This window comes from Clavelina lepadiformis, chromosome 2 (genome assembly GCF_947623445.1).
Source record: "Clavelina lepadiformis chromosome 2, kaClaLepa1.1, whole genome shotgun sequence".
NCBI lineage: Eukaryota > Metazoa > Chordata > Ascidiacea > Aplousobranchia > Clavelinidae > Clavelina > Clavelina lepadiformis.
This window is the reverse complement of record NC_135241.1, coordinates 8,898,962-8,926,009: the sequence shown is the minus strand read 5'-3', so window position 1 is coordinate 8,926,009 and position 27,048 is coordinate 8,898,962. Positions and strand designations below refer to the sequence as shown.

At 35.0% G+C, this 27,048-nt stretch overlaps 1 protein-coding gene across 4 annotated transcripts; it reads left to right on the top strand.

Moving 5' to 3' along the window:
* The first annotated feature begins 453 nt into the window (after positions 1–453).
* Positions 454–16,216, top strand: LOC143445554 (ciliated left-right organizer metallopeptidase-like). Of its 4 annotated transcripts, XM_076944730.1 has the most exons (17): positions 728–3,834; positions 3,964–4,040; positions 7,779–7,866; positions 7,975–8,029; positions 8,415–8,564; positions 8,816–8,938; positions 9,407–9,502; positions 11,737–11,892; positions 12,033–12,104; positions 12,220–12,395; positions 12,606–12,731; positions 13,450–13,531; positions 13,611–13,764; positions 13,854–13,925; positions 14,046–14,199; positions 14,404–14,583; positions 14,748–16,216. In XM_076944730.1, exons 1-17 carry the CDS (start codon positions 3,362–3,364, stop codon positions 15,085–15,087), a joined length of 2,574 nt encoding a protein of 857 aa, XP_076800845.1. In that variant the 5' UTR covers positions 728–3,361; the 3' UTR covers positions 15,088–16,216. The 4 variants fall into 4 exon arrangements, with proteins under 4 accessions (XP_076800847.1, XP_076800846.1, XP_076800845.1 ...); XM_076944732.1 differs by lacking the exons at positions 728–3,834; positions 3,964–4,040 and adding an exon at positions 454–693; XM_076944729.1 differs by having other exon boundaries at positions 728–4,040.
* The last annotated feature ends 10,832 nt before the right edge of the window (positions 16,217–27,048 follow it).

Below are 27,048 nucleotides of genomic sequence, written 5' to 3'. Positions count from 1 at the left end.
ACTCAATGCGCGTTCTCAATTGTGCAGTCTAGCGTTGGCAGTCATACTGAACACATCTCTATTTTGTGCTCTGAAAGCAATGACCCTTTCTTTGTGAATCAATAATATTATTATATTCAAGGAAATTGTCATTTTGGTTATTGTGCTGTGATGCCCAACTCGTCTATCGGTGTTTAATGAACACGCATATTAGTGTAATTAGATTAACGAACAATCGGTTAAACTCAAACTAATTACAACCAAAATAATCTAGTAAAAACACTGCCGGTTGGCACACTATGATAATCTCTATCCTCGGATTAGCGAAAGTCTTATCCTCGAAAGTTTTGCTTGACTTGAACTCGGCAATGATTCCTCATCGCTTAAGCCCCGGTTACCGGGCTAGACTTTGTGCCAGCTCAAGATTGCCACTAAATTTTTAATTTTTTTTTTCTTTTTGTAAATACAGTAGTATTGTTCTAATTTAGAACGGTCCTTCAGGACCATTGAACATTTGCAAATGTCGTTAATGCCTTACCCAACAGCATTACCACGGTATGGCGCCACTGTGTATTGGATACGGAACAGAAGCTGAAAATTTTGTGAGGCAAACCATTTGGCAACCTACAGAAGACAGTACCATCCAGTAGGAAGCTGGACGGAAGGAAACTACCATGCAGTCTGGAAGACTGGAACCGACAGTGGAGGCTAGTGGTCAGTAACGAATTAGTTTCACGATTTCTCATCGAAAATTGTCTTTCTTTCCAGTCGAGTTAAGGACTCACACTTCGGAAGAAATTAAACCATTGGTAGGATATATGGGTCTAGTGCAGTGGTTCCCAACCTTTCTACACCGGGGGACCGGTAAATATTTTAAAAAATGTTCACGGAACGGTAAAGATTTAAAAAAAATGTTCACGGACTGGCAACAAAAGATTGTAGAGAATAGAACAAATACGTGTAATCTTTTTGTTAACCAGTTGTTGTTGCGTTTGCGGTATCAGCAAAGACGAGATACGCCAGTTTTACTGCTGTGAATCGGCTAGGCATAAAATGAGTTTTACAAGGAGTAACAAATTTGCAATGCTTATTAGTCCATATTAATACTAGCTTGACCGAAAGTAAGATACTTAGATCGGCGGTTGGGAACCACTGGTCTAGCCTAGTGGACAATCAGATGATGTCACAATTTAAGTAGCTGTATGGGGTCTAGTATACAAGGGCATCCTGTTATTGTGGACTTGGATACTAGACCCTGTGGTCCTTTCTTAAAGTAATAAGGGCAACGTCACTACAGAATTGTAGGTAAGCTAAGATCTCGCTTTAATATGTACCACAAACTCCGTACTGGTAAGTCAAGGTGTAAAATTATAAACCATTTGAACGAATTTTTATGTATAAATTTGTCTCCTATCACGTTACTGATGTTATTAGCATTTATAATTGATAAACAATGCAAAGCAGCCCTACACAGTGTGACTGTCAAGTAACTGCAAGATTACTAACTGACTGTGATAATGACATTAAATAAATGTTTTAGAACAGGTGGTCCAAAACTACTCAATACTGCTTTTCATGAGCCTCAGTACCAAATAAGGTGTGTTATTTTGCACTTAATGACTTTTACAGTGCGCTAATAGACCCTTTTCGAGTTACTGTCTGGGTGGCAAGATATTTTCGATTGCCTATACTTAGCAATTGAAAATGTCAATCCACTTTGATTCTTTATTAAATTAGAAGTGTTTTGTGCATCGGCTTGTAACGATTTCGCTCAGATGAGTAGCATATGAATTCCTGGTAATTAGCATAAAGAAAAAATGTTGAATTATGTTGCTTAGTTCTTACTTTACAGCGCTTTGAATCCTATGCACTGGACTTGTTCCATATGATGTCTGGATACGTGGTGAAGCCAAGGATGTGATGTAAAATGTGTTAGAAATTGCATGTTATCTGTGGTGCGTTACGAAGCATAATTTTGTTTGGCATGTCCAACAAAGTTGAAAATATTCAACTAGAAGTAAATATCATACAAATTGAGTTGTTACATCCAAACGTGCCGCAGATACCAAGCAAAGTTTTATGCATTTTACGTCGCATCCTACATTGACCACATAACGTGACTTCGTATCGAACAAGTCTTGTGCATAGGATTCAAAGTGCTGTAAGTTAGTCTATTATTCCATAGAATCTGCAAAAGACTTATGCAACAATTGTTAAATCACCACTATGATATATATATATACAATTTACTGCAGAGTTCTGCACTGTGAGCACGCAGTAATGTCTTCCAGCCATTGTTTATGTGTGTGTGTGTTTTATTAGGCATGTTGCTTAACAACATGTAGTGCCTTATATATTCATGAATGTGTACATTTATTATTTCATATTGACAGCATGATGACGAAAATACGTACTATACGTCAAGTTTTGTTTATAACTGTGACGTCATGCTCTGGTTTGAAGTCCACTAATGCTTCAACCACGCTAACAGAAACATTTCACACCGACCTCATGCATGATTGATTTACCAGGGTTTTACTGTACTTTGTTTTACGTAATCTGTAATGACAATGGCATATTCAAGGCACCGTTGTTTGAACATAATATACTAAATACTCAAACAAAATATAAGAAAACATTTACTGGCATGTGCAAATTTTTCTGTTGTTCATTACTTAGTTTGTGGCAATAATACGCAGCAAAAAGCAAAATCTGCGACACACCTCGGTGACAGTTCATGGCCTTCTGCGAACAACGCGCAGGCACGACACCTACGCATCATTCTATGTAGTTGGTACCACATCTAATTAATAATTTTCATTTAATAGAAAATGATTTGATTATGATCAAGTTTCATCACATATTGATTTAACAACTACGATCTGCGCAATCACAAAATTTGTGTTAGATAAAAGCCTCTTACTTTGCAAACTTTTTTGTTAATTTCTTTCGGTGGTGCAGTTCCACAAAATTCTTTTCAAGAAATGAAGCCAAAATTTATCAGGCTTGTGTTTGATGTTTTTAACTTTTAACATTTTACTTACTTAATGTATATGTTACTTATATACACATAATATAAAATTTGGTGTACACATTATATGGTTTTATGAAGTTTACTTAATTGTTAATATCATACAAGTTTATAAGTGTTGTTGTGGGATACTGTAACTACAAACCAAGTTTATATTACTGGTGATTAGTTTTAGCCATATTTTGAAATCTACAAAAACTAATTGTAAGTTTGATTGCTTGGTAGATTTTTGAGCACTCTTATAATTGTTGCTAAATGTAAGCTCAAAGCTGAAGTCATGAAAATAATGCTACATAGGAAGGTGATTTACAATATTAGCCAAGCCAGTTTTGGGCATTCGAGAGGCAGAAGATGAAAATATGTTCAGCACTTTTTTTTCTGTTTATTCGACTACTATTTTCTTACATTCCTTTTACGGCTATGGCGGCCGTTTTGTGGAAATCTGTTATACTGGAACCAATGTCTGATTTTGCTGGATATGTGAATGCCAGATGTATACATGACAATTTAGATCACCCGACCAGTGGCCCTAGCCCACAAACATACCAGCAGCTATTTTATAAAGAACATGATGAAGTCACTGCTAAAATGCAGCCAAAAAGCAGTTCTGCTGAGTTCCTAAATTCTAACGAGTATCATTATTATTACAATTATGATCATTATGGAAGTGGAAACACAGAAGAGAATCCAGTGACAGCAAAATTATCAGATTTAAAAGAAACTACATCGAAGCAGGAGAAAGACATTTCCCAACTTCCGAATTACAGGAAGAGCATTCCTTTGTCTGCTGGCAATGAACAACCCCCGAGTCATAGAAATGGAAGGTCTACATATTCTTATGAAGAACTTTTTTATAGTAGTTATTTGGACTCTTTTAGTACTGAAACAGAAGGTCATTTTTTCTCACCTATTCGAATTAGAATTTGGTATGATTTTGACCATATTTCGTACAGCAATACATCAATTAAATTTGAGAGATTAAAGCAAGGCCTGGACAGAGCCACTGAACAAATAGCACTCATATTATCGGGTAAGTGTAATACTTTTTTACATTTGCGTTATGAATACACGCAAATAATAGTAACAGAATTTTTCTATTAAATGTGCTATTTGTTGTGCTGCCAAAACATATTTATTAGTATTTAAAGTTGTATATATCATATATATTGTTTTTCTTTCAACCTCATTTTGCTATTTGAAGTTTTTGTACCATATCCTATGTTATTATACCTTATATAACACACATAGCTATCATGTTTCATTAAAAATATGGCCCACACTTTTTTCTTGAAATAAAAATATAGTTTTATTGCATAAATAAAACTTTTGCAAAGGTATGGTACAAAAATATTTTAATGTATAAAGAAATTAAGACAAAATAAACAAACAAGTTCCAATAAAATTCCATAAAAACTGGTGCTACTTTGACATTTTTATATAGAAAAAAATATCTTTCAAGATGGTATGTAGACCAGATTTGTTGATATATGAGATAGAAAAAATAAAAAATATATGACAATCAGAACTTGCACAAAGGCTAGCTTGGTAACTGGAGCTAAAGCGATGAACAATCATTGCCAAGTTTAATTTGTGCAAAGACTTTTCTCAACCCGAGGATAAGGATTATCATATCATACCATGTGGATAAGGTTTCAAGATACATTGAAAATTGGCCAACAAACATTTGATTATATTTGAAGAGGGACCCATATCATTATCTTGATCGGACAGGAAAATTTGGGGTTCATTATTATTGCAAGGTGAAGCTAGTTTCATCATTCAAATCGCAATCATGATACCATTAGAACATACATATAGTTGTAAAGAACTATTATGTGACAATATAATGCTAGATTTTAGTGATGGTAGCTTGGTAAAGTTCCTCCCTCTTTATTGCTTTTTGATTGCTTTTGATTACACTGGTCTGCATCAATTTTGCTGACTTACAAGTAACATGTGTTTTTGGTTAATTTGGCGGCGCTGATTCCAAAAATAACATCAGATTTTTTCTATCACGTCAATTTTTTTCACAAAACGCGATTCAATATTTTGACAGTAAGAGCAAATAAATAGCATTATTCACAATATGTAAATATGCCTCGGCGTAAAAAGCAAAAAAAATTAATAACAGCACATATCTGAACAAAGGTCACAACACTGAAATTAATATTATTTTATGGAAGAAACTTTCTCTTTTTTGACTTTCGAGAATGTTTATATGTTTCCTCATTTCTCATAACTCATAAGACACCAACAGTAATCGGCCATCATACTAACATTCCACCGACCTTGATATCTTTTTTCCATGATTTTGATATCTTGGTGGAAACGTTCACCTGGTAGATCCTAAATTTTCTGGAAAGTAGTCCAAATGACTATGTAGAAAGTGCACTTTTACACTCATGTTGCAGCCAAGTTTTGGAAACGAGCAAAGCAAGCGGTTGACAAGTTCTTTGTAATCAGGTGATTTGGTATTACCCAGAAAGTTGCTCACAACCTGGCTAAAAGCCACCCAACCTTCTTTTTCATCTTGATTCATGGTTTTGATAAATTTCTTGTCTTTCATTAGCTGTCTTATTTTTGGCCCATCAAATATTCCTGCTTTCAACTTTTCATTGCTCAAGGCAGGAAATTTTTGGCAAATATACCCAAAACATGCCCCATGTTTATCCAGGCTTTTCACATATTGCTTCATTAGCCCCAGCTTAATGTGAAGAGGTGGTAGTAATACTTTGCTTGGGTCTACTAATGGTTGGTTACGGATGTTTTTTCCTCCAGGAGTAAATTCTTTTCTCTCAGGCCATTGGTCTTGTTCCCAATGTTCCGTTTTAGCTCTACTATCCCATAGACATAAAAAGCATGGATACTTAGTGTAGCCACCTTGTTGGCCACGTAGCATACCCAAGACTTTCAAGTCCCCACATATTAGCCAGTTGTGCTCAAAATAATTGCATTTACTTATTAAGATTTTCATATTTCTATACGTTTCTTTGAGATGTACTGAATGACCAATTGATACAGAGGCATACTTGTTTCCATTGTGCAACAGTACACATTTTAAACTAGCCTTGGAGCTATCTATGAATAGACGCCATTCCTTTGGATTGTACACACATCGAATTGTAGGCAAATTCCACTGTATCTACTTGATCTATTTGTACCCCCAGCGGACGCCCATGGTAACTATGCAAAATAAAAATTAGCTGATCAAAGATCGTGAGATTGTAGCTAAACGCAAGGTGATGGACAAAAACTAACAGCGTTTTTGGAATCAGCGCCCAGAAGTTACCTTAAAACATCGTTTAGGTCTACTGCACTTCTACAAAATTGATGTAGGCTTGTGTAAAGCTCTATGCTATATAGTAATTATTTCCTTTTACCATCAAAATATTGAATTGCATTTTTTTTTTTAAATTGACGTGATAGAAAAAATTTGAGGTTATTTTTGGAATCAGCGCCCCAAAATTAACCAGAATAAGTCCTCTTTTTGTGAAAAGCATAAAAAAAATTTTTTTTTGTAGACCAGTGTTATTGATTGCTTATTGTGTGATCACTGTGATAGGGCAGCGTGAGAGTTAAGGAATATATCCAAGGCTGTAATAGAAAGTGTATTTTTTCCTGTTTTGTTTTGTTTATCAAACAATTAAATCAGATTTTAATTATAATATTTCTGATTTTTTGTTTTTAATTGCCCACTCTTGTAATACCAGTAAGTCTTCGAAACGTAGTTATGTTGTAACGAGGTTTAAACTCTGTTTGCTTAGTAATTAGAATAACACCTATTGACTCCATGATTGCCCACTTCAAGCTATTCGACATGTTTATTTAAGGATGAGCTTTAGGCTTCAGTTTTCATCTTTTTAGTGGACCGAATAACGTAATTCCGCTTACACAAGTACATCAAGTGTGGTTCATTTTATTGTATTTGATTTTTATTGTAGCAACTGTTGCCACAACACATTCTTTGTGTTTAAATTCTTTTTACCATGATTTTTAGTTTCTGTTTAGTAAATATTTATATGTTTTTGTTGCATTGTTTTTTGTATGTTAAACAAGCACCTCTTGACTATATACACTAGGATGTTTTGAATTTTAGGTTGTGATTGATACAGTTACTGGGTACGATACTTGCTAGACATAACTTACATGTGAGAGCAGTTACTTCTGCATGTCACCCATTTGGTAATGATTCCTAACATGAAGCTTTGGGCTTGATTTTAACTTGTCGCACATGTGAACTGCAAGTTAGTTGATCACTAGATCTATGTCATGCATATCACCAATAGTAAGCTACTACATATACATAGTTAGGAATATGCCTACAACAGACGGAACATAAACTTTTGTGGCCAGGAACATAAACTTTAGTGGCCAGGTCCTTAAATTTAAAATTTAGCAAAATTGTGCAAACCACTTTTGACAATTTTGATATAAGAGATATAAGTATAATATGATTACTATTCACATACCCGCACTACCACTGTTACTTCATTAATTTCAGTAATGTATTGTGTAGCGCCTCCAAGTTAGCATATTGGTTATAAATTCATATCAAATAGTATCCAGTTTGTATCACTTTAAATCTTACTATTTTTGAGGTTTTTCAGTCCTCTTAGGTTAAATTAGTTTGAACTTTGAATTTAATAAGTATTGTAAGTAAGTATTGCCCTGCCCCTTCAACATCTTTGTGGTGGTTGTAAAGCATCGATATTTACTCTTATTATTGATTGTTGCGCCTATCAGACAGTGGTTGTGTTAATGTTTTTAGTTATACCTGTGCAAGGAGCCCTACTACTCTCACGACATGACATATGTCAAGGATATTGGCAAGACTTAACTGCACCAAACAAAGGAAAGTATGTAAAACATTGCTGAGCCTGATAATGAATTGAAAGTTGATACTTGTCATTTAATTATATTGTCATACATTGTGTTTAAACAGATGATTTGGTTTCTTTTTGTAGATGTGGAAAGATTAACCCAGGCTATTCAGGAGAAATATGCTTGGATGATTTTCAGGTTTGGAAACTATTGTACCTGAAATATTTCATAAAACCAGTTTAGATTTGTAACATTTTTTATTTTATTAGCATAAGCATGAAGGCATAAATTATATTCACCTTTACTTTTTAAGTGTAAAAACTGCATGTTTTGTTTTTGTATATTGAAATAGTAACTGATACATGTGTTGCTTCGTGTTACGTTTGATCAATGCTGATGCGTGAAATATTTCTGGCCAGCTGTTCTGCTTCATTGAAATTGGCATGGCAACAATGAAAACTAGTTTAAACAAACGAAATTGCAGCTCTCTTTGTTATCAGTGGAGTGCTGTTATTGTCCTTTTTCATAGCAACTGAGTAGATGGTGTTGTTTAATCTAAATGTCTGCTGAATTTTGTTTGCAGATCCCTGATGAACATTTGAGTGGATTTGAAACATATGATAGAAATAATTCAGATCCCATTGAAACGCTTTATGTAAGTGGTTCTGGCCTCAATGACACTGACACTGTGATATACGTGCGGTCTGAGAACACACCTAAGTGCCAGGATGGGGTGAGCGTTTGCATTGTGTTTTGTTTCAGAATTTTTTTCAAAGTTGTTTCAGAATTTTATTAGTAACAGGTTAAATTCAATTGTGTGAATTCTATATATTTGTTTAATTTTTCTTTGAGGTTAAATAAAAAGTCTCCCCACTCTCATCTTCCTCCGTGAATTATATCTACGTTCAGTGTGCAGTATCAACTGCCTTTAGCCATAATTGAATTGTTTAACGTAAACTCCTAATTAGATTTTATCATCTGCAGGGAATTATTGCCTATGCAACATATTGCCAACTTGATCAATATAATCGTCCTGTAGCAGGATATGCAAATTTTTGTCCTAACCATCTTTCATCTGATTTGTATGAACATGAAAAATTATATCTGGTAAGTTTTTTTTTTGCCTTGCGTGCATAATATTTTAAAGACCTTATTTGTCTAGAACAGTGGTTCCCAAACTTTTTTGAGCACGATCCAAATCTGAGTTTGGAGAACATCTCGCTAGTCGTGACCCAAACCAAACAGCGTATTTTAATGTGCAATAATACGTAATAGGAAAAATGTTGACAATAATGTTGATTTTAAGGAGTTGTTGCAGTAAGTTGCTAAGTTCATATTCAATATCAGCAATCTACTATTTTCTCAAGTACCTAGATGCTACAGACAGACACAGACAAGCAGTGGTAGTGTGGTCCACTCACTATGAAACAATGTATTTTATTACAAATATAATCATTTGCATCGCCTCGGGACATCCAAATTTTTGCTCTTTTGCGACCCTTACTTTGGGAACCACTGGTCTAATACTTTTCTCCAAATGTAGTGTTGTTCTAAAATGTTTGTATCTTTGTGCAGACAGTATTACATGAATTTTTTCATGTGCTTGGATTTTCTCAGAAGCTTTTTGACAAGTTTCAGGATTGCCAATTTGTTACCTTGTCTACATCCCAGGTAAGGTGTCCAAAATACAATGATGGGAACTGAGAATAAGTTTTGAATGCTTACACATTATGTTGTGTATACAGTAGTTAGCAAAAATGGAACAATAAAAATATGCCCCAAAACTTTCTTGGGATCTATAAGTAAACCTGATGTAATAATTTGAAAAATGAAGTCAAGTTAATAAATGCACGCTCGTCACGCATGTGAAGGCCTAAATTGGGAAGTCTTCTGTTGTGGGCTTGCATTTCTTTACATGACCCCAAAAATGTTGTTCTTCTTTGTCGCAACAAGATGAGTAATTTGTAACTTGATGTGAGACTAACCATCTGATATTTTATCAACCACAAATGCATCAATATCACATATCTTCCACTGCATTTGAGACATTTTGTACTGCCCTTGGCGCAATTGGCTCTATAGTTCACTCACATGCTTTTGATTCAGCTCAACTTACCCAATAGTTAACTGAAAATATCTTTGATACAGTTTAAACTGCATACCAATTGCAATTATGCTGATTTGTTATTCTGTGTATATGACAACTAACATTACACAATTTCAGAACAATTTTCCTGCTGATTTTTTGCGCTGAAAATGATTAAATTCTAGTGTTGTTTTCGTTAAGTTGAATGTGTGGTATTTCAGATTTATGTAAATACTATTTTGCTTTATGCATCCACCTTGTTTTTTATTGTGTAAATTTGGAAATATTTTGCATACCATTATCGTTTTGAAATAACATAGATCAGATATTTTTGTGATGCCTTTTCTCTATTATTATCATCGAAGATTTTTAGGAACTTTTTCGATAAGCCTGTCATCACAACATTTGCAGTGGTAGTATAAATTTTTAAATGTTGGTGAGGTTAGCAAGTGGATAAAATGCCTGACATATTTTAACTTTTTCTGGTATGTACCCCCACTTAGCATAAGACAGTTTCTGCTCCTCATTCCAACGGGCGTAGCGAACAGACACCGGATAGAATGAACTTATCGCTTCCAACAATTGTAATTGTTTCACTGTGTGGGGTGAACTGTTTATAATGTGATCTTTAAAGCTTTTTCTTTAAAGCTCTTAGCTTCGTAAAACTCATAACTTTTAATTAGAATTTGCATTTTTGCCTTGCTTATTAAATCATCACTTACTACAAGCTCCACTATTTCTTTATATGGTAGATATTCAGTACAAAATTCGTACTATACCTGTTGCTAAAGTTGATCTAGTTTAATCTGGCATTAGGTTAGTCCGACTTTTGGATACCACTCTTATACTTCCAATTATTCTAACAAAACAAACTTTTTAATTTTGGCAAGAAGCAGGCCACATATTGTGCATGTTTCGCCACCTCGCAGACTGAACATGTTGCAGTAAGTTGAAGTATAGCTTCTGAGGACGTTTTTTTCCCAAATATTCCAAGTGACTGTTTCACCGTATGTAGGTCATGCAGCCTGTCGTTAAAGATTGGTGTATGTATTAGGAGAATGAGTACAAGGTTTATCTTAGCTTTTTAAGGTTTAGTAGAGTTAATTTTGATTAGAAGATAGATTCAGGTTAGGTTTAGATTACTTTATTATAAGATTTAAGTTAAGTTAACACGAAACTGTGAAAAATAGCTTCAATCGCACAATTTTCTTCGGTGGAATAGTGGCAGCCATTGATATTTCAAATTATTGTGAATTACTTAATTTTAACTTCATCACATGCAGAAAATAAAATATGCTGAACTGCTGAGCAATTCTTTAAAAAAAATATGCTAACGAAACTGCGATGTGTGTCCAATGTGCATGCCTTCAAACCAATTTTGATTTCAGATATATGCATTGTCGTCTTGCGAATAAGTTTAACAAGAGAGTTTTTTGTAAACTTCGTTACAATAAGCGTGAAGAATCAAACCACTTTTTAGCCAATCTTCTATGTTTTGCTTTCTAAAGATTTTTAATTTCAGAATTTTATAAATAGATTGTTCTGAATAATTAGATATTTCATTAAATTCATTTAATTTTGATATTCGGAAAAACTATCTCTAGTTTTACGGTAGATTGGCGGTATCGGGTTTTGTCAATGAAATGAGAGGTTACCGTTCTCTACTGAGTTTTTTTCATTTTTGTAATTGCTATATGCTAGCATAGCTAAGCGGTAATTAATCTTTGTGTAATGGGTGTTACTATCTCATCTTGCTTTTATCACTGTTGTTATTTTTAAACATTTTAATTAACAACAATACTGCTTTTTCCCCAACCAGAACGATTCTGCAGCTCGATGGGATTGTGAACCCCGCGGCGAGGCAGTTGATTATGTTGATGATTGGTACCGTATATTAACTCCTGCTGTTCGCCGGGAATCCAAAGAACATTTCAATTGCAGCAGAATAGCTGGTCCTTTGGAAAGTGACACTACGGTATTTGAGCCAGCTTACGGTATTTGAACAATATTATGCTCTGGTGGACATAGTATTATAGTGTGAAGTGTGTGTGAGATAGCTTTTAAGGTTTTTATGTTTGCCTAGAATATTCTAATTTTGTAAATATGATTTTTTAGGATAAGAAGAAAAGTTCCCATTGGGAATCAAGGTATATCCAACCGTCGCTAATGACATCCACACTTGGTTTGGTAAGTATTTTTTGAGTCAATGTAACTAAAATATGTAAACATAAAAGCAGTATAACAACTAAATTCAAATCCTTTCTTGGTATAAATTACAATTGTCCCAACTGGATTCTTGCAGCCGCACCTTACCATTTTGGATCGAATTACACTCGCTGTGTTTCAAGATTCTGGATGGTACAGGGTCAATATGTCTCAGGCAACTGAGTTGTTCTGGGGCAAGAATGCTGGCTGTGAATTTGGAAGTGAAAAATATTGCCACGCTGGTGATAGTCCATTCTTTTGCACAGCATCAGAGTAAGATATTTAACTTAGCATTTCACCAAATTCTTTTATTGAAGTGATATCAGTCTTATAAACATATGTGCTAAGTTGTTTATTTTATTTCAAATCCCACATTTTACTGTTCATAATATCATTTACCACTTTATTTGTGGTATTCAGATTGGAACATATAGATTTGCAGAATACAATACACCGATTTAATACCTTAGCATTTGTTTGCAGTTTTGTAAGTGGTTGTCATTACCTACATTTTGACAAGGGTGTTTGTAGTACAAATGATTTTTTGGATTCATGTCGTGTTTATAAACCTGCCAAAAAAGAAGAATGTTGGGATGTAAAGGAATATGAGTAAGTTGTGTGTTTCAGTTGTGATGCGGTATTGCTTTGCAAGTGATAACTGTTTTATACTACACTAATTACAATATATAGATAGAGCATGCTTATAAATACATGCAAGCTTTAGAAAATGGTTAGATAGGAGGTCGTCCTTGGGACCAGTTTATGCGGCTCGCCGTGTCGTGCCGTATTGAGGTACCACGCGGTTCACAATGTAAACAGTTATGTCAGATTCAGTGGTCAAAACATTTGGGGGTTTTTGTTACAAAATTCTCTATTTATATTATATCCACCAACTTGTATGCGCAAATTAGGCTATCGTACAACCCGCTTTGTCCGAAAGTTCCACGACTTTTTTATTGTGGTGTCATTTTTTAAGTAATTGGCAGTTTATTGAATACAATTTGCAAAATATCTATCAAACAAAGGTAATTTTTTAAACTTCTAGTGCCCTTTTTATTGGCCCTCTCACCTCTTCTGTGCGAGAGGTCATTTTTAACACGACTAGTCAATTTGTATTCCATTTTTTCGGAGTTTTCTGTATTTTTCATCCGGTTCGGCATGGCGCTACCCGAGGTTTAGAAAGATGAAGACCTTTAGTTTAGATTCAAACTGTAACCACGTTATACTTTTAGGGCTGTCTATTCATCATATAATAATAATGTATTCAGCTAAAACGCCAGACCGTAGCAACTTAAAAATAGATAAATAACAAAAAACTTTGTTTTAGGAATAAAAAAACAGGAGAAGTGTTCAACATAAATAGTCGATGTTTTGTATCAAATCTTTCAATTGATCAAGAACAGTATGAGGTAAAATCTTCATTTATTATAAAAAAAGACTGACGTCAAGCATATGACAAGTAATCTAAAAGTGTTATGTTTTGTTTAGGAAAAACATCATATTGTAAAAAGAAACTCTGAGGAACAAGGACGATGTTATGAGCACAGATGCAATGATACGAAGACATTAGAAATTAGATTGTCAGGAACTGATTGGGTCATATGTCCTTCGTACCAGTTCATTAAAATACGTGGATTTGAAGGTGAAGGTTTCAGCAATTGATTTAGAATAAGAAATCTTTCGGTAAAGCTCCATGACCTTTTTTTAACTTGCATTAAATGCTATTTCTAGGGAGGGTTTTATGTCCGTCTGCAGAGGTTACGTGCCATCCTGCTGTACAAAAAAGGATTCACTCAGCATCAGGTAAAACGAATTTTAATAGATGTTGTCTTTTTTATTTCTAAACATTTTGCCAAGAAATAAATCCTTGTCTTCGCCTTGTACGAAAATTTTTGGTTGTAAATTGCATCTTACTTTTTAAAGCATCGGCTATTTGCGTCAATGTGAATATTTCCTTTCGGGGTCTGCAGAAATTCATTAATTCCCCCCTCCCGCTTGGTGTAACAAAGGAATCTCGCTATACTCAGATCGCAAAACAATTCTTTCACGATGCTAATGTGATAATAAAAGCCACTGGGTATGTTTGGATGAAATACTCAGTACATTGTTGAACAGTGGTGTAGATAGATAAAGCTTATAAGCAGTGTGTGATATTTCATGGAAAATTTATTCCTCCTTATTACATAGCATAACTCCACATGCTGAATGGCGTGTGCACATTTGTCTGTCCTTCTTTTTTGATACATTTCAAATGCGGATGTTTTTTTCATGAACACCACAGTGCCAGCCTTGCTACTTTACCAGCAAAGAGGGGCGATGTCATGTATTTTAGCTTGAAAGCGTTACAAAGCCTGTCAGGATCATGTGCTGGTGCAATCAATATGCTAAAGCTTCGTGTTCTTAACAAGACTCTAAATATTTCTGTAGAAAACACTGTGCTCACTGCTACACATATCCAGCAGTAAGTCGCCTTAAGATTTACGCTGGTACTGTTTACACAGCCTGTGGTATACAACTTGTATATGGTGAATATTATTTGTTAATCTTAAATATGCGTTGTAGCTCGTTACCTTTTACAAACAGACGTCAGTCTTTTTCAGTTTTATATAACTACTCATTTTTCAGTCGTTACACGTTGGTGGCATGTACTTCAAAATCTTACCAGCCATATCCAACTAACCCTTCAGAATCAGATGGAGATAAAGGCGGTATAGACAAGGATGATAAATACAAACCTGGCCCTGGCCTTCATTCCGGCATAATTGCTGCATCCGTGATCGGAGTTGTTTGTGTAGGTGTGTTTGCTTCAGTTGGCGGTATATTGTACTGGAAAAGTCTGGTACCGCGTGCTATTGGGCCAAGTACTGGTTCTGCTCCAGAGATATCTTATCAACCAAACTCCAATGGGTCGCCAATTTCAGGTTCGGAAAATGGCAGTTTTGGTCAAATGCAATTTCCGGTGTAACATATCCCAAAAGAACCATTGACAACAGTCTTTCAAAATACCAGTAGTCTAAGATTGAACAACTCTTAATTAATAGAAATGTGCAATATTTTATCACGTAAGTTTTGACAGAAAGCGTCAAATAAGTAATTGTTTGAAGTGAAATTGATAAAATAATTGCTTTTATTCATAAACCTCAGTAGAGAGTGAATCGTGTTGAAGAGTTACCACTGTGCTCATCACAATATTCAATGATTTTTATGTTTTTTCCCAGATTGCTGCTTTTCCAATATTGGCGGTCAGTGTGCCATTTGTTTACATGCACTTAGTTGTTTTTCATGTTTTTAGCTTACTGCAAATCTAAACTTCTGTTGATCGTTCGAAAAATGTTGCTATTTTTTAAACTACTCATGAATTTATTGTTCACCCTCAATCTCTGAAACTTACTCGTTCTTCCTTGCTTATTCATACGCCAAAGATCATCTTGTCAAAGTTTATTGCACGTTGTTCTTCCTGATATGCAGTATTAAATTCGTTGTTGTTCACGTGTGTGTCTCACCTAAGCACCACCGTGGCCGGATATGTAAACTTGCTGCTCTATCATGTGAATCAGGATGAGTATTTGTTTTGCGTGATTCGCTTCATTGCAGCATATTTCCTCAACAAATATGTTTTGGAGCTAATTTGATGTGCTGCTTATATCGCCATTTGACTTGGGCCTGTTCGTAATATGTGAGTACAGTTTACACGTAAATGATCGCAAAAGCCCATAGTTGACAATTTCATACTAGAACTTAACTGCCATTTTTAGTTTGATTTACCACATAAAGTGGACCATTAGTTATCAACACTCTTTGACAGAACCAACATTTCATACTACAACTTGTGCCTTTTTCTCCCCTACAGTTCAACGTTTTTTAATGTCAACTTTTGTATGTTTTGCACTTTTATATACGGCTGCGGCAATTGATTGTTGGTTGTAGAATCGTTATTTTAAACACCACTTGAACCAGAGGTTAGATCATGTCCTTTTATTATGGTAGTTGTTGTAGTAATATCATGTTCGTTTCGTTGTCAGTTTTTTGTGTTTTAGAATTAACTAATGATAGTGTTTTATAACTGAACTTGTTAAATAAAACAAACATTGGTGCATGGTGTGTAGAATCACCTTGTGATTAACCGTGCAACCTGCATATACATAGCGGATACTTGCAATCTTGCATCTCTATAGGACCTAGCCGGTAGGGTTTCCATTTCGAAACAAAACGTCACCACCCGGGTTTCGGGCAGAGTCATAGTGGCTCGACTAGAGTTACTTTTTTCAAAAACTTGACTCGACTCCAGTCCCTGTTTACGAAAATACGTAAAAGACTTCATTTGATTCCAGCCAATATTTGAAAGGTCTCGCGTCGGTTCTTTTCAGTTACGGTTTTGTATTACAGTAAAACCAATCTCTCTCTATCCTTTGTTAGAACACATTGAGGCGTAACTTGAAATAATTTTTTTGTAGACGAAGGCGTATATGGTGCACTAAAATGAAGAACATTTTGTAATCATCCCGAACATTCTTGGTTGATAAAAGTGATATTTTTTGCTTTCTGTTTGGCTTGATTTCGAATATCTATTAATTTGAATTGATTCGAATCTTATTTTTCGAATGACTGGAGTCACGTCTACTACAAACTCGACTAACTCGAGTTAAATGACTTGACTTAACTTGCGACTCGAGGATGATGAGTTGGTTACCACTGTGGTAACGCCTTCGTGTACTTTTGATAAAATAACTCGTTGTTTCGGAGATAAATGCATTTTTCGCGAAAATAAGCTCAATAGTATAGTAAAAATGACTATATTTAATTTGTCCTTTATTAACGAATTAGTAATTAATTAATTAATTTGTGAAGCACAGTTTTCACTGATTCTTGTACTACTAATGCAGGAAAATTAAAGCGTGGAGACTCCCATCATTCAAACTGTTTCAAGTTTCCGTGAAAAATATTACATCAATGGTTGAAAAGACCGTCTTTATCTCCAGTGATGTGGGCTTGATGGTAATTTTCACGTCAATAGGATAGGATAGTTTGCCGTTGCAACCTATAGGACCCTTTAGAAGTCACAGTAAACCTGCTCCGGGTTTATAAAATCAGGTTTCAGTACCATTAGGCTGGATGATGATTCGTTGGTAATAAAGTAAGCGTTTCCGTTTTGTCTTTCCGAAGTTCGATCGCTACAATGAGATGCTGGCAGCTAATGTCTTAAGTTTGCAAACAATGATTAGCGAGGGTCGTCGTTGGAACGGCGAAATTTCCTTAAACATGGCCTTCAATCATCTATTCGGTAGTTTGTTGTAAGCAGCAACACCGGCAAGCATAGTGGAGTTTTTCCCGCTATGTCTCGTTTGTGATCGTTATTTTGCCGAGGAGAGGCTTTGAGCAGAGAAGGCTGTTCAAAGTCAAAGCTCGTTCAAAGTCATTTTACTGTCGTTCAGCTGCAGCTGGCTTAATTGGGCGATGGTACTGTATACTTCGCTCTAAAAAGGAGCGCCCCTTGCTGCTTGCTGCTAAACGTTCTGCGTGTAGGACTCAAGATGTGTAAATTATACATTTTTCCTGATTTTCTGCATATATAATTGTATTCATTTTTTTATGAATTAACCTGTTTGCAAAATTACAATTTCTTTATAGTTTAATCTGTACCGGAATTTTGTAGAGCCGCCAAAAATCTAGACTATTTATTACAGTAATCATTTCTGGAACAATAAAACGTTAATAAGTTGTAATAGGTAAACATGCTAAGGTGGAAATCCTGTTATTTTCCTAGTTTTTTTTCTCTACAATATTGTCAGTAGGTCAGGAACTAGAACATGATTACGTAGTATAAACCGCACATCTAAAATGTTGGTTAAAATTTTATTACGTAAAATTGTTTATGACAAAACGTTTTCTCTGTAGACAACCAGGTACTTTGGTTGCATGCCACTTTATAAGATTACGTCAGTGTGAGCAGGAAAGCGAAATTTTTGTGTGTCTGGTACTACAATTTGCATCAGGAATTATTTTATTGTGAAATCGTCTATTGTATAATATTCGGATGGTGCTTTTCAATATGATTGGTGAATGGTGAGTAAATTTTTGTTAAATTTAAAGGTAAATTCGCGTAACTTTAGTTTGATTACTGGACCTTGTCAAGATAGTTGCAATAGGCGATTTTCAATAAAAATTTTCCAGCATGCTTGATAAAACTTAACTATAAGCGATGTAGACCTACTGTGTTTTAACATACTGAAGGCTAAATTTGAAATAACATATGGTATAAATTATAAAAGGTACGTTTCACTGGTACTACGGACTGTCAGGCTTAAGCATCTTTGTCAAGTAGAATGTAGATAAAGCTATGTGTAGCTATTTAGTCACAAGCAATTTTCACTGAAATTGTTAACTTTCTGTTTATACGATTAGTTTTTGTATTACACTACCGTTAAGAAATACAGATGGGCTATTATATTCGTAAAAGCTCTTCAACAAATGCTTCAATTACATGCTCGTTCCATGGACAAGTATAGTATTGATTGAAATAACACTATTTCTCACGACTAAAAGCTCTCCAAAGGTCCATTACTACAGTATTCATTTTGTTTGTAACGGTGGAGGTAAAGAAAGTTTTTGTAGAGAAACGTACTGACGTATAAATTCTATACTTTTCCATTGCTGTACTATGTAATATAACAGGAACTTGGATATGACATAATGGCGCATCTTAAAATTCGGGTTATGACGTAATAGGAAATCACCATAACTGCAAAAGTTTTTCCAGATCTTACCGGTACCCGTACTTTCTACTGTCTACAAATTCCAAGTTTTCCACTAACTGAATAAATTGTCAAATGCTCATTTGTGGTGTGCGGATGCTAAGTCGCACTATAGTTTCAGTTAATAGTATTAGGAGAGCATACCGTATGACAGGGGTGTCCAACCCGTGGCCCGCGCGGTATTTTTCGAAATGAATTATATTACCAACTGAATCGCCTACGTAATTTATGGCGAACTTACATTCCGAGAAATTGGCATTTATTGTTTTTTTTTTACTAAATTCTGGCAGCCATATGGAAAACTCGCTTCTCATTGCTACATCGTCCATCTCACCGAACATTGCCAAACTTGTTAGAGATAAACAATGCTAAACTTCGAATTGAAAAGTCGACGTGTAGTAAAAACTTGACTTTACTATACCTTGGTATGTTTATTGTTCTTATAATTGTAAAAGAGGATAATACGTATTTCAAAGATTAGAATTTTGGTGCGTGGGTTTTAATTAGAAATTAGCAGTAAACACTCAAGAGGCCCACGCAATCATTCGTAAATCGCATTTGGCCCTTTGGACAAAAAGGTTGGATACCCCTGCTGTATAAAATGTTTTCGTGCTTTTGCAGCTTAAATGTTGTTAGGCTTATTGTGAGAAACGCTTAATAAAGCTAGAATGTAATTATTTGACGGTACCCGCTCCTGCTTGTACTTTTCCTTTTGACAACCTGCCCGTATTTCAATCAGACGAGTATCTAATTGTGTTTTAAAATCTTTTGAAACGATACAGGTAAGTCATATTGCCAACAGTTCACTTTGAGTTGCGCTTAACTAGGCTACATCAATGTTTCCATGATACAAATAATTTGTTTAGAATATAAACGGATATGCTTTAGAAACATCATCAGATCAATGCCAAATTTACATTTATACCTACAAAAATAGTAACAAAACTTTTGCTTATGAAATATCGTATAAAGGAAATGTTAACAAAGGAAATAATAAAGTAAATATTGTAATAGGCTACCGGTAATGACCTGCTGCATAACACAGTTTTTATTACCACTTAACCTGTTAATAAAGGTTACTACAAAGGCAGTAAATAACTTTGAAGAGTATGGCAATTAGGCAATTAGGCAATTATAAAACAATGTAATATTGTACCTAGGCAATTATAACTCAACTGTTACTTGAACTTAAGTCCTGGGTGCAATTTTTACCAAAGCTTGTGGCAGTTCACTATTGGCATTTCCAACTTACACTACTTTTCGCTACGAACGCGATATATTTAACTCAAAAGCTTAAAAATATAACAAAGTGTTCTTTTTAACGATTTATAACTCGCAATGGGTTGGCTTTTTGGTACCGCACGGTACTAGTAATTAATTGAAATTTATTTGGTACGTTTCGTAATATGCCAGCACCGGACTCCTGATAACCAAGGCAATAGGTCCTACACAAATAGAAAAAGTTGAACATGGTTAGCATTCGTGCTGTAAAAGCTTTTTGTAGGAACTGAAATTGTTAGGTATTACCGAAAAATTATCGAATAATCACATTTAGCCAACCAATTTTATGCTTCTGAATTAAACTTAGTTTCGTTAGAAATTAGCGATATAGGTCGAAATGCAGACCTACTCAGAAATAGCCTACATAGTGTTGCATCGTACAATTTTACAAGAAACGGTGTCTTGAAATAAATTTTTTAAGTCATTGTGAATAAAACTGTGGTATGGGTGCTAGTAGCGCCATCTTGCGCTGTCTGATTGCCGATATGTTAGCAGACAACAAAAAGCTAACCATTTTTAATGTTGTACCGTACCCTGCAGTTATCTTTTACATACCGGTATCAATCGGTATTGAAGGCGTATGCGCTTGTAGGGTCACATTCATTTCGTATGTTAACGCAATAAACCTATTTTCAAGTTTTATGCTTTACACCCAAAATTAATGGAAAAACCAGTAGTAAAAAAATCCATTATTTTTTCTATTAACTTTGTTTACACCAGCTGTTACGTTTCCAATGGAAATGTATGATAACTTTTGTCTGATTGGCTCTAGTTGATCACGTGATATGATACTCGTCGTTTTACTGGTCTTAATGGTCACGTGTCATGCTTGACGACCAGCTCAACGCGGCAACGACCTAACAACCGAAAGAATATAGATTTTAATGAATTTGCATTAAAAGTCTACAAAGCGGATGGTGGCTGAACCGTGTTAGCTCAGTATATTGTTAAAATGTAAAAACAGAAAATAAGGTGGCACTCTATAGGATAGGGTAAACTTTTATTTGAAATTTTTCATTCTCCTACGGCATTGAAAGTAGATACTCCAGTTGAATTCCCGGTATTGCAATACGAAGTGATTATTTAACTGGCGTCTGTTTACCAAAGTGGCTGAACCACAATACGGTGACCGGCGAATTTTCGCTGATGTATTCTATGACTCTCGTTTTGGACGAGGAGAAGAATGCGATGCGGTGGCGTAGTGGTTAACTATCGGGGCTCGTCTGCTTGTTTCGGGCTCGTATCTTGCTATTGCTTGCCATCTTTTTGTCCAAATTTATTTTTGATGTAATTTAGTCATGAGAGGAGAGAGATTGGGTCGAAGTGGATTATTTTAAATTAATTTAGAGTTTGGAAAAAAGTAGGTATATATATGTCATTTTGAGTTGAAAATGAGATTCCTTTAATTGCCTAGCTTAGTAATTTACTCATGAGAAGTGAGAGTTTGAGTCAGAGGGGATTAGTTTAATTTACACTTTTGGAAAATTAGTACGTCGTTTTTGTTTGAACTCTAGTATACATTTCAATTCACAGACAAGCCTAATTGCCGTTTAACATATTCATCTTTTCCTACATTGGTAAACGGCGGACGGTAAAATAAGTATCTACTTCACCGGCCGCCGTTTATCGAAGTAAGAAAATACATTTTGCGTAACCGGCTAGCCATTTAGCGAAGTAACTTTTTCGAAATTCTGTTATCGGTAACAACAAATGCTTAAACTACATGCTCGTTCCATGGACAAGTATGGTGTTGACCGGACTAAATACTATTTCTCATGGCTAAAAACTCTGCAAAGGTTCATTACTACAAAGTGGATGTTGTATGAACCTTGTTAACCACATTTTAAAGTAAAATTAAAAATGCAGGGTATTTTTTGGCACTCTGAAGGTTAACTTTCTATTTTTCGCCACGAGCTTTCGCAAGCATAGGCTAAATCTTGAAAATCGTACTTTTCGCAGTATACCTGAACAAGCAAGCTTATGCTTGCGAAAGTCCGTGTTGAAAAACATAAAGTTAAACTTCAGAGTGCTATACTATATCCTGTTTTTTATTTTCCATTACTACAGTAATCATTTTTGTTTGTAACGGTGGAAGGTAAAGAAAGTTTTTATAGAGAAACGTACTGACATGCAAATTCTGTACGTTTCCATTGCTGTATTGAATATCAGAAACTTTGATATGACATAATGGCGCACCTTAAAATTCAGGTTATAATGTCTTTACGTAAAATGGTTTATGACGTAATAAGAAATCACCATAACTACAAAAGTTTTTCCCACTAACTGACTAATTTGTAAAATGCTCTCTTGTGGTGTGCGGATGCTAAGTCGCATTATAGTTTCAGTTAATAGTACTAGGAGAGCATACCGTATAAAATGTTTTCGTGCTTTTGCAGCTTAAACGTTGTTAGGCTTATTGTGAGAAACGTTTATTAAAACTAGATTGTGATTATTTGACGGTAACCGCTCCTGCTTGTACTTTTCCTATTGACAACCGTATTTCAATCAGACGAGTATCTAACTGTGTTTTAAAATCTTTTGAAACGATACAGGTAAGTGATATTGTCACTAGTTGCCTTGGAGTTGCGCCTAATTATATCAATGCTTCTATAATACACAAAATATATAAAGATTATATAGCGGTATGCTCTAGATATATGATGAGATCATTGCCAAATTTAGACTCATATCTATAAAAATAGAAACAAAACTTATGCTTTTAAATTATCGTATAAAAGAGATGTGTTTAACATAGGAAATATCGAAATTTTAAAGTAAATATTGTAACAGCCTATCGCCAATGATCTGCTTCATAATACAGTTTTTATTACCACTTAACCAGTTAATAAAGGTTACTACAAAGGCAGTAAATAACTTTGAAGAGTATGGCAATTAGGCAATTAGGCAATTATAAAACAATGCAATATTGCACCATCGGCAATTATAGCACTACCATTACTTGAACTCAAGTCCTAGGTGCAATTTTTACCAAAGCTTGTGGTAGTTGACTATTGGCATTTCCAATTTAGGCTACACTACTTTTCGCTTCGAACGCGATATATTAACTCAAAAGCTTAAAAAATTGACAAAGTGTTCTTTTTAACGTTTTATAGCTCGCAATGAGTTGGCTTTTTGGTACCGCACGGTACTAGTAATTAATTGTAATTTATTTGGTATGCGTCGTAATATGCCATCACCGGACTCCCGATAACCAAGGCAATAGTTCCTGCACAGATATAACAAGTTGAACATGGTTAGCATTCGTGCTGCAAAAGCTTTTTGTAGGAACTGAAATTGTTAGTTATTACTGAAAAATATCGAATAATCGCATTTAGTCAACCAATTTTTGCTTCTGAATTAAACTTAGTTTTGTTTGAATTTAGCGATATAGGTCGAAATGCAGACCTACTCAGAAATAGCCTACATAGTGTTGTATCGTACAATTTTACAAGAAACGGTGTCTTGAAATAAATTTTTTAAGTCATTGTGAATAAAAATGTGGTATGTGTGCTGGTAGCGCCATCACAGATGGTATGCATACAGTTCTATACTGCAAATAAATCGGCCATTGCATTGTCTGACTGCCGATATGTTAGCAGACAACAAAAAGCTAACCATTTTTAATGTTGTACCGTACCCTGCAGTTATCTTGTACATACCGGTATCAATCGGTATTGCAAGCATATGCGCTTGTAGGGTCACATTCATTTCGTATGTTAACGCAATAATCCTATTTTCAAGTTTTATACTTTACACCGAAAATTAATGGAAAAACCAGTAGTAAAGAAATCCATTATTTTTTCTATTAACTTTGTTTACACCAGCTGTTACGTTTCCAATGGAAACGTGTGATCACTTTCGTCTGATTGGCTCTAGTTGATCACGTGATATGATACTCGTTGTTTTACTGGCTCTTACTGATCACGTGTCATGCTTGACGACCAGCTCAACGCGGCAACGACCTAACAACCGAAAGAATATAGATTTTAATGAATTTGCATTAAAAGTCTACAAAGCGGATGGTGGCTGAACCGTGTTAGCTCAGTATATTGTTAAAAAGTAAAAACAAAAAATAAGGTGGCACTCTATAGGGTAAACTTTTATTTGAAATTTTTCATTCTCCTACGGCATTGAAAGTAGATACTTCAGTTGAATTCCTGGTATTGCAATACGAAGTGATTATTTAACTGGCGTCTGTTTACCAAAGTGGCTGAACCACAATTAAAATACGATAACCGGCGAATTTTCGCTGATGTATTCTATGACTCTCGTTTTGGACGAGGAGAAGAATGCGATGCGGGGGCTTAGTGGTTAACTATCGGGGCTCGTCTGCTTGTTTCGGGCTCGTATCTTGCCATTGCTTGCCATCTTTTTGTCCAAATTAATTTTTGATGTAATTTAGTCATGAGAGGTGAGAGATTGGGTCAAAGTGGATTACTTTTAAATTAATTTAGAGTTTGGAAAAAAGTAGGTATATGTCATTTTGAGTTTAAAATTAAATTCCTTTATTTGCCTAGCTTAGTAATTTACTCATGAGAAGTGAGAGTTTGAGTCAGAGGGGATTAGTTAAATTTACACTTTTGGAAAATTTAGTACGTCATTTTTGGTTGAAAACTAGTATAAATTTCAATATACAGACAAGCCTAATTGCCGTTTAACATATTCATCTTTTCCTACTTTGGTAAACGGCGGCCTGTAAAATAAGTATCTACTTCACCGGCCGCCGTTTTGTCGAAGTAAGAAAATACCATTTGCATAACCGGCTAGCCATTTAGCGAAGTAGCTTTTTCGAAATTCGGTTATCGGCAACAACAAATGCAAACTACATGCTCGTTCCATGGACAAGTAATGGTGTTGACCGGACAAAATATTATTTCTCATGGCTAAAAACTCTGCAAAGGTTCATTACTACAAAGTGGATGTTGTATGAACCCTGTTAACCACATTTTAAAGTAAAATTGAAAATGCAGGTATTTTTTGGCACTCTGAAGGTTAACTTTCTATTTTTCGCCACGAGCTTTCGCAAGCATAGGCTAGATTCTTTAGATATACTGCGAAAATCTTGAAATTCGTACTTTTCGCAGTATACCTGAACAAGCAAGCTTATGCTTGCGAAAGTTCGTGTTGAAAAACATAAAGTTAAACTTCAGAGTGCTATACTATATCCTGTTTTTTATTTTCCATTACTACAGTAATCATTTTTGTTTGTAACGGTGGAAGGTAAAGAAAGGTTTTATAGAGAAACGTACTGACATGCAAATTCTGTACTTTTCCATTGCTGTATTGAATATCAGAAACTTTGATATGACATAATGGCGCACCTTAAAATTCAGGTTATAATGTCTTTACGTAAAATGGTTTATGACGTAATAAGAAATCACCATAACTACAAAAGTTTTTCCCACTAACTGACTAATTTGTAAAATGCTCTCTTGTGGTGTGCGGATGCTAAGTCGCATTATAGTTTCAGTTAATAGTACTAGGAGAGCATACCGTATAAAATGTTTTCGTGCTTTTGCAGCTTAAACGTTGTTAGGCTTATTGTGAGAAACGTTTATTAAAACTAGATTGTGATTATTTGACGGTACCTGCACCTGCTTGTACTTTTCCTTTTGACAACCTGCCCGTATTTCAATCAGACGAGTATCTAACTGTGTTTTAAAATCTTTTGAAACGATACAGGTAAGTGATATTGTCACTAGTTGCCTTGGAGTTGCGCCTAATTATATCAATGCTTCTATGATACACAAAATATATAAAGATTATATAGCGGTATGCTCTAGATATATGATGAGATCAATGCCAAATTTAGACTCATATCTATACAAATAGTAACAAAACTCATGCTTTTAAATTATCGTATAAAAGAGATGTCTTTAACAAAGGAAATCTCGAAATTTTAAAGTAAATATTGTAATACCGCCAATGATCTGCTTCATAATACAGTTTTTATTACCACTTAACCAGTTAATAAAGGTTACTACAAAGACAGTAAATAACTTTGAAGATTATGGCAATTAGGCAATTATAAAACAATGCAATATTGCACCATCGGCAATTATAGCACTACCGTTACTTAAACTAAGTCCTAGGTGCAATTTTTACCAAAGCTTGTGATAGTTGACTATTGGCATTTCTAATTTACACTACTTTTCGCTTCGAACGCGATATATTAACTCAAAAGCTTAAAAATTTGACAAAGTGTTCTTTTTAACGTTTTATAGCTCGCAATGGGTTGGCTTTTTGGTACCGCACGGTACTGGTAATTAATTGTAATTTATTTGGTATGCGTCGTAATATGCCAGCACCGGACTCCCGATAACCAAGGCAGTAGTTCCTGCACAGATACAACAAGTTGAACATGGTTAGCATTCGTGCTGCAAAAGCTTTTTGTAGGAACTGAAATTGTTAGGTATTACCGAAAAATATCGAATAATCGCATTTAGCCAACCAATTTTTGCCTCTGAATTAAACTTAGTTTTGTTTGAATTTAGCGATATAGGTCGAAATGCAGACCTACTCAGAAATAGCCTACATAGTGTTGTATCGTACAATTTTACAAGAAACGGTGTCTTGAAATAAATTTTTTTAAGTCATTGTGAATAAATATGTGGTATATGTGCTGGTAGCGCCATCACAGATGGTATGCATACAGTTCTATACTGCAAATAAATCGGTGATTGCATTGTCTGACTGCCGATATGTTGGCAGACAACAAAAAGCTAACCATTTTTAATGTTGTACCGTACCCTGCAGTTATCTTTTACATACCGGTATCAATCGGTATTGAAGGCGTATGCGCTTGTAGGGTCACATTTATTTCGTATGTTAACGCAATAATCCTATTTTCAAGTTTTATGCTTTACACCCAAAATTAATGGAAAACCAGTAGT

What these genes read in the sequence shown, in the direction of transcription:
- LOC143445554 (XM_076944729.1), top strand. Translation starts at nt 3,362, where the DNA reads ATGAAAATATGTTCAGCACTTTTTTTTCTGTTTATTCGACTACTATTT. An exon ending in AATAGCACTCATATTATCGG is followed by an intron (nt 4,041 to 7,778) that starts GTAAGTGTAATA and finishes TAATGTTTTTAG; the next exon opens with TTATACCTGTGCAAGGAGCC. An exon ending in ACTGCACCAAACAAAGGAAA is followed by an intron (nt 7,867 to 7,974) that starts GTATGTAAAACA and finishes TTCTTTTTGTAG; the next exon opens with ATGTGGAAAGATTAACCCAG.